This window comes from Peromyscus eremicus, chromosome 8a (assembly GCF_949786415.1).
Source record: "Peromyscus eremicus chromosome 8a, PerEre_H2_v1, whole genome shotgun sequence".
Taxonomy (NCBI): Eukaryota; Metazoa; Chordata; class Mammalia; order Rodentia; family Cricetidae; genus Peromyscus; species Peromyscus eremicus.
In genome coordinates, this window is record NC_081423.1 from 32,352,530 (window position 1) to 32,360,220 (window position 7,691).

A 7,691-nucleotide genomic window follows, 5' to 3' on the forward strand; every position below is an offset into this window, starting at 1 on the left:
CCTCAGATGAGGGTTAGGACCAGCTCTCCCACTGCAGCAGCAGGAGTGGGGGGGGCAGTTCTCTGAGGGCTGTCAAAGCTTGGGACCAATTCTCCCATGCACATACCATTGGGGTCAGTTCTCCCAGAAGGGGGGACAGCTCTCCCATTGAGGCACCCTGCAAGGGGCAGGGCCAGTTTCTGGTGCCCTGGCCACTGGGGCCAGCTCTCCTATGTGGTAAAATAACCCACAGACATCAACACAGACTCTGGCTGTGGTAGGACCATGGACCCAGACATGGCCTCAGCCGCAGCTCAGGCCCAGACATCACCATGGCCCTGGGTGGCAGCTCAGGTCACTCATATTGGTATGGTCCTGGAGACAGCATGGCCCTCGGACACCAAGTAGCCTCAGGTGGTGGCCCAGACACTGGGTGTCAGCACAGCCTTTGGTGGTAACATGGGCCACAGACCTCAACACAGACCCCAGCTGTGGTAGGGCCATGGACCCATACATAGACCTTGGCTGCAGCTCAGGCCCAGACATCACCATGGCCTCGGGTAGCAGCACAGGCCACCTAGATCAGTATGACCCTGGCAGCAGCTTGGCCCTCTGACATCAACACGGCCTCAGGTGGCGGCCCAGACCACTGTTTTCAAAAGGTCTTAAAAGAAGGTCTTTAGAATAATGTTTATCTGTAGATCCTGGGTAACATGCTAATGCTACTGGCCAGTTATTATCAGTGTAAAACAAATAATTACCCTGCATTTTATTTAGTGGCACAATGATTTCTATAGGCTCTTTACCAGTAAGTAGTTTAAGACCTGTCCTTCTTGTCATTATCAAGTTTATGATTTCCTATCAATAAGGAGTTACAGATCATTTCAGAGAATTATGACATGCATAATTCTATAATGTCATTGCTTTGTTGATATATAATTCCAGTAGATGAGGAGGAGGAAGGAAGGCTAAGAATTGATAAGGAAGTAAGAGATTAATTCTAGGTCTGACATTGGCGTCTTTGCTAAGGGTCACATTGAGCTACCGGTGCTCCAGGGCAGTCTTTAGGAATCATCACCATGGCTGAAGACATCAAGACTAAAATCAAGAACTACAAAACTGCCCCCTTTGACAGCCGCTTCCCAAACCAGAACCAGACCAGGAACTGCTGGCAGAACTACCTGGACTTCCACCGCTGCGAGAAGGCAATGAATGCAAAGGGGGGTGATGTCTCCGTGTGTGAGTGGTACCAGCGTGTGTACAAGTCCCTCTGTCCCGTATCGTGGGTCTCAGCCCGGGATGACCAAAGAGCAGAAGGCACGTTTCCTGGGAAGATTTTACCTGGCTCCGCCCACCTCTCCTCTGTTCTCTCTCCTTCTCCCCAGATAGTAAAGGGGACCTGGGTATATGATGGTCCCTGCCCTGGGACCCTGAATCATGCAACTAATAAAAATTGACTGGAAAAGTTTAAAAAAAAAAGAGATTAATTCTATGAGCTTTCACTTTAGCCACAGCATTATTTAATAAACTAATAACTCACTATGCTTCAGGTGTGATGTTTCTTATAGCATTTAACTGGTAGTCTCTAGAAAGCAACTTAAAGAACAGAGCCAAATACTTAGTGGTGATAGGCAGATAAGGACATACCCAAATGACGTGGCCCAAAATTCTTGTTAGTAGTTGAGGATACATTGTTTGGGAAGTTTTAAGTTGAGAGGATGATGGCGAATTAGATGTGTCCCAAATAATTATAAGGTGGTTACCTTTGTATTTTACCCAAAACTATGTTGACATTTTACTCTTTTAGTTTATTTATCACAAAACTGATATACTCATTTAAGTATGGATTAGGCGAGCAGGAGAGGAGAATGTCTGCTTAAAATTACTACTTCTGATGGGCATTCTGATGGGCAAAATTCCTCTCCCTGTGTGCAAATTTCTTCTTCCTCAGTCTTTGGCTTATCCCTTAATTTGAACTTTTGTAAATGTCTCATGGTGGGCACATTTGCAATTTTCTCTGGATGAATGTTTTCTTTTCAAGCATCCGTATTTCTCCTGGAGGCTAGGGATCAATGCTTCTTGGCCCTTGACATATTCTCATAGACACCAGCAGAAACTCTTACTAAGTTCAGGGATTCCCCTGGGATTGACATACAAAAGGGACTTTCATGAAGCAGACATGAGTTTTGCTTTGTGCTACTTGGGTTTAATGATTTCTTATCCATCTCTCCCAGTATGGACCTAACTTTACATTCCAAAATAAATCCTATTCAATCCTCACGTGTTATGAGTGTGTGCTCTTTTGATTTGAATTTACAAAGTTTTGACATTTTTTCACATTTTGGTTTCTGTAAGCTTTGTCAGGGCGTTACTTTTTTCACACTGTTCTTGACTATTTTGGCACTGGCATTATATTAATTGAAAAGTGGATTTAACGTTTTTATTCTGCTTTCTCAAAATTTGACACAAGGATGTGTTTATTTCTCTCTTTAAATATTTGGTTGGTTTTGTTTATAAAATATTGTGACTTCGGTCTCTTCTATGAGGGAAGACTGACTTGATGTCCATTGGCTATGAGACATTTGTGAAACACTTTGTTTGACTTAGATTTGCACTGTATATTCTTCTATGAAGTTTTTGTTCTGCCACATTCAAACATGCAGTTATTTCAAACAGTTTACCATGTAAATATCCACTCCACTTGTAGTGCCCCCCCTTGCTGTTCCCTGTGCAATATAACCATGCCATTTCCCTTGGTTTTGGTCTTTGGTGCTAGACGCTCATCCATATCAATAGTATTTTACGTTTTTTCATTTTGGGAGGCAGAGTCTTTGTAGCTCGGGCTGGTCTCAAGCTTCCTATATAGCCAAGGATTACCTTGAAAACTCCTAATCCTTCTGCATCTGCCTGTCAAGTGATGGGATGACAGATGTGCACCACCTGGCCAACATATTAACAGTGCCTTGCACTGTCAAACTTTACTGTGTTTCTGTGCACTCCTTGTCATTTTATTCAACTCTTTCTTGTGATTTCCATCCTTCTTTCTCTTTCAGCTTGTTTCAAAGTAAATATTAATATTTTAAGATATTAAAATGCTAACTACAAATATAAAAATACAATAAAAACAACATGCTTATGTATAACTACATATGCATTATCTACCGTCTTTCTACTTTTGTTTGTTTGTTGTTTTTGAGACAGATTTTCTCTGTGTAGCCCTGGCTGTCCTGGAACTCACTCTGTAGATCAGGCTGGCTTCCAATTCACAGAGATCCACCTGCCTCTGCCTTCCGAGTGCTGGAATTGAAGGTCACGTGCCACCACCACCCTCTTTCCACTTCTAACATAAACACTTCTGGATATAACTTAGACTCAAAAATTGCATTAGCTACTTTTCATAATCAATGCTATCACTTTGTTACAATTCATTCTAAGAATTTATAAACTACCACTATGATTTTAATGACTGCTTTGGTTACTTTATGATTTTAAAATTATCCTCTATTGTTGCCAGTTAGCACAACTGAATGGTGATTACTGAGTACTGTCTGAATGACATCAATTCCTTGAAAATTCTTGAAAGCCGTCACATGTAGCTGTACCTGGTGAATGTTTATAAATGTCCAGCCTGTGCTTCAAAATCATTTCTGAGGAACACCACTCTTATAAAACTGCCCACTAGGTCAAGCTTATTAATTTTAATTCACATTTCTATATTGTAACTTAGTCTATGCATGTAACCAGTTTTAGGGAGTACCACACACAGCTTCCTTATATTTATGCCTTACTTGATTTATATGTCTTATACATATATTAATGTCATGATAGATCAATATTTTTTAAAAATTTATTCCATCCTGACCTCGGTTTCCTTTACCTCCCCTCCTCCCAGTTCTCCCCCACCCACATCCCTTTGCCCCCAGATCCACTCCTCCTCCTTTACCTTCAGAAAAGAGCAGGCCTCCCAGGAATATCAACCAAACACGGCATGTCAAGTTATAATAGAACCAGGCATATCCCCTAATATTAAGGCTGGACAAGGCAACCCAGTAGGAGGAAAAGGGTCCCAAAACCAGGCAAAAGAGTCAGAGACAGCTCCCACTCCTACTGTTAGGTGTCCCACAGGAACACCAAGCTACACACCAAGAACACTTGCTCGACTATGTTCATAGCAGCTTTATTCATAATAGCTAGAACATAGAAACAACCTAGATATCCATCAGCTGTTTATTACTCAGCTACTTAAAAAACATGAAATTTGCAGGCAAATGGATGGAACTAGTAAAAATCATCCTGAGTGAGGTAACCCAGACCCAGAAAGACAAACATGGTATGTACTCACTTATAAGTGGCTATTAGATGTAAAAAAAAAAAAATCATGCTACAATCTGCAGGTCCAGGGAGGCTAAGTAACAAGGAGGGCCCAAGCGGGGACACATGGATCTCCCTGGGAAGGGGAAATAGAATAGATTTTGTGGGCAGACTAGGGGTAGGTGGGGATGGGAACAGGACTGATTAGGTAGGGGGAGGGGTGGAGAGAGAGAACTGGAAGAGACAACTGGAACTGCATGACATTTCAGAGGTGAGGTAGAAACCTAGTGCAATGGAAACTCCCAGGAATCCATGAGGGTGACCATAGCAGGACTCCTAGTAATGGGGCCATCTGAACTGGCCATCTTCTGTAACCAGGCAAGGCTTCCACTAGAGGGATTGGGACACCAACCCAGCCACAAAACTTAGACCTACAATTAGTCCCGTCTACAAGATTGCTGGGGCAATAGAGGTGTAGAACTTGTAGGAGCAGTCAATCAATGACTGGTCTAAATTGAGACCCATGCCATGAGAGGGAGCCCATGCCTGACACTTCTTGGAGGGTTAGGAACCAGATTCTGTGTAGCCCAGAGACCAAGGGTAGAACCAAATGTGATTGGGAGGTTTGTGTGTTGGGTAAGTCTGTAGCTGAAAGTTTTTCTGTGTCCCACCTGGTCTGCAGCTGCTCAGATCCAAGTAAACACACAGAGGCTTATATCAATTAAAACTGCTTGGTCATTAGCTCAGGCTAACTACTGACTAGCTCTTACACTTAAACTCAGCCCATTTCTGTTCATCTGTATGTTGCCATGTGTTCTGTGGCTTTACCTGCATGCCATTACTTGCTGCTCCCTGGATGGCAGGCTGGCATCCACTGACTCAGCCTTCCTCTTCCCCAAGCCTGATGCTTGGCTGTGGATCTCTGCATCTGCTTCCATCAGATGGATGATGAAGGCTCTATGATGACAGGGTAGTCACCAATCTGATTACTGGAGTAGGCCAATTCAGGCACCCTCTCCACTATTGCTAGTAGTCTAAGCTGGGGTCATCCCTGTAGATTTCTGGGAACTTCCCTAGCACCCAATTTCTCCCTATCCCCATGATGTCTCCCTCTATCATAGTATCTCTTTCATTGCTCTCCCACTCCAACATCTCCTTGGGACTGGACTAGGCCCTCTGCATAATTGAGACAGTTATGTAGCTTGATCTGCTTAAGGGGTCCCCTGGCAGTAGGATCAAGATCTATTCCTAGTGTATGAGCTGTCTTTTTGGAGCCCACTACCTATGATGGGACACCTCGCACAGCCTTGATGCAGGGGGAGGGGCTTGGACCTACCTCTACTGAATGGACCAGTCTCTGCTGACTCCCCATGGAAGGCCATACCTTGTTGGAGGAGGGAATGAGGGATGAGTTGGGGGAGAGCCTGGAGGAGTGGGAGGAGGGAAGAGAGGGGGATCTGTGGTTGGTATGTAAAATGAATAAAAATTTCTTAGGGGGGAGAGAGAGAGAGAGAGAGAGAGAGAGAGAGAGAGAGAGAGAGAAAGGAAGGAAGGAAGAATGAGAGAAAGAAAGAAAGGACAGGTAGGTAGGTGCTGGCCTGTGCTTCCAGTAGTATAGTATCTATTAGTCAGACTCTCCAATGGCAAGAAAGCCAAATTCTAAATCTTGGCATGGGGAAATGGTGGGAACTTGGCTTGTAACCTGATAGGGGAGGAGTCCTATCTGCCTTCTTAGCCTTTTTGAGGTTTGGGGTTTTTATAAACTTAATAACATTTACAGAGACGGTTCCTTGACTTTTTTCTCCAATGCTGATTCTTATTTGTCTTAAAGTTAATACTTTAATTCCCAGAGGACAGCATTCTTTCTCCTGTCTCAGTGGTCCCTAGAGTAAAGAGAGGATGTCTTGCTGTGGACCCCACCCATGCCTGGCTGGACTAGTGCTTGTCAAGGTGGATTGGACAGATCCTAAGACTGAGTATCAGCCTTGGTGGCTCTGCCGAGATCCTGGAGCAAACCACTCAGTCCAGGGCAGGCCCCTTGTTGCCATGATCAGAATTCTCATGTTGCTGATTCTGGTGACTGTCCTGGAGTGATACCACATGCAGGGCTCCTGTCACCTCCCTGTCCTTAAGAGCCTATATCTCTTCGCCACATGTGTTATACTGTGTCCTTCCACTGTCATAGTCAGATGACAGAGTAGCCTTCATTATTCAAAGTCCTTCATTATTCAAAATCCTTCATCATCTTTATTTCACATCTGAGTAAAACTCTTATAACCTGAGCATCCGGTGGCAAAAGGTGGGACTGAGCTACAGTTCTTCTGGTGCCCATCCCCCTAACTGATCATCACCAAATCTTGTGTACTGAGCTCTTACACCATCTGCAACACACCCCACCCCAAGTCAATCCCACTCTCAGAACAATTACTGCTGTGCTGGAGGCAGGTTGTCTATCACTCTAGTCATTCCCTTCGACAGGGATAGATGCTGAGCATCCTCCCTTGGAGGGCTTTTGCTGCCCACTCTCCCTCATGCTATTTCCATGTTGCACTTTGTATACAGTGTTACAATTACATGTACGCTAGCAGAGAATTTGTGGTCAGACTTAAACTTTCTTGGCTACTACAATATTTAGGGCTACTTGGACATGGCAGTAGTAAGCAGGTCAGTGTAACTAAGTAGGTAGTCCATTAATGGGCCATTTTCTACAAAATGGTTTAATATAATAAAGTATTTCAAATCAATAAAGACATTAATGAGTAAAGGATAACTGATAATCAGTTATTTGGAGGGGAAGAAGCTGCATATTTTAAGATAAATTCTAGAAAGACTGTTTAAAATTTATGGTTTAAAATTATGTTCACAAATGCTTTTATGTTCTTTTTAAGGAGATGGAGTCTAGTTGCTCTCCCCTTGAGGATGAGCTTGCCTTACTGACTCAATTTTAAAAACTACTATATTAGTTACTTTCCTATTGTTGTAATAAAACATCATGACCAAAGCAACTTACAAGAAGAAAGCATTTAATTGGGCTTATGGTTTCAGGGAACTAAGAGTTGATCATGGCAGGGCAGCCTGGCAGCAAGCAGCAAGCATGGTGGCAGGAACGGCTGAGAGCTCACATCTTGATCTGCAAGCAGGAAGCAGAGAGGCAACACTGGAAGTGGCCCAAGTCTTCTGAAACCCCAGAGCCCAACCCTGGTGACACACCTTCTCCAACAAGGCCGCACCTCCTATTCCTTCCCAAATAGCCACCAACTGGGAACCAGGTACTCAAACACCCAAGCCTATGGGGCCTTTCTCATTCAAAGCACCACAGCATCGGAAACTAGGATGTAAAAAGCTCTACGGATTTTTTTCTTTGCTTTTTCTTGCATCATTTGTTACCATGCCATAAGGAC

At 43.7% G+C, this 7,691-nt stretch overlaps 1 protein-coding gene across 1 annotated transcript; it reads left to right on the forward strand.

Moving 5' to 3' along the window:
- Window positions 1–989: 989 nt before the first annotated feature.
- Window positions 990–1,444, forward strand: LOC131915995 (cytochrome c oxidase subunit 6B1-like). Its single transcript, XM_059269297.1, has one exon. It carries the CDS (start codon window positions 1,059–1,061, stop codon window positions 1,434–1,436), a length of 378 nt encoding a protein of 125 aa, XP_059125280.1. The 5' UTR covers window positions 990–1,058; the 3' UTR covers window positions 1,437–1,444.
- Window positions 1,445–7,691: the final 6,247 nt, after the last annotated feature.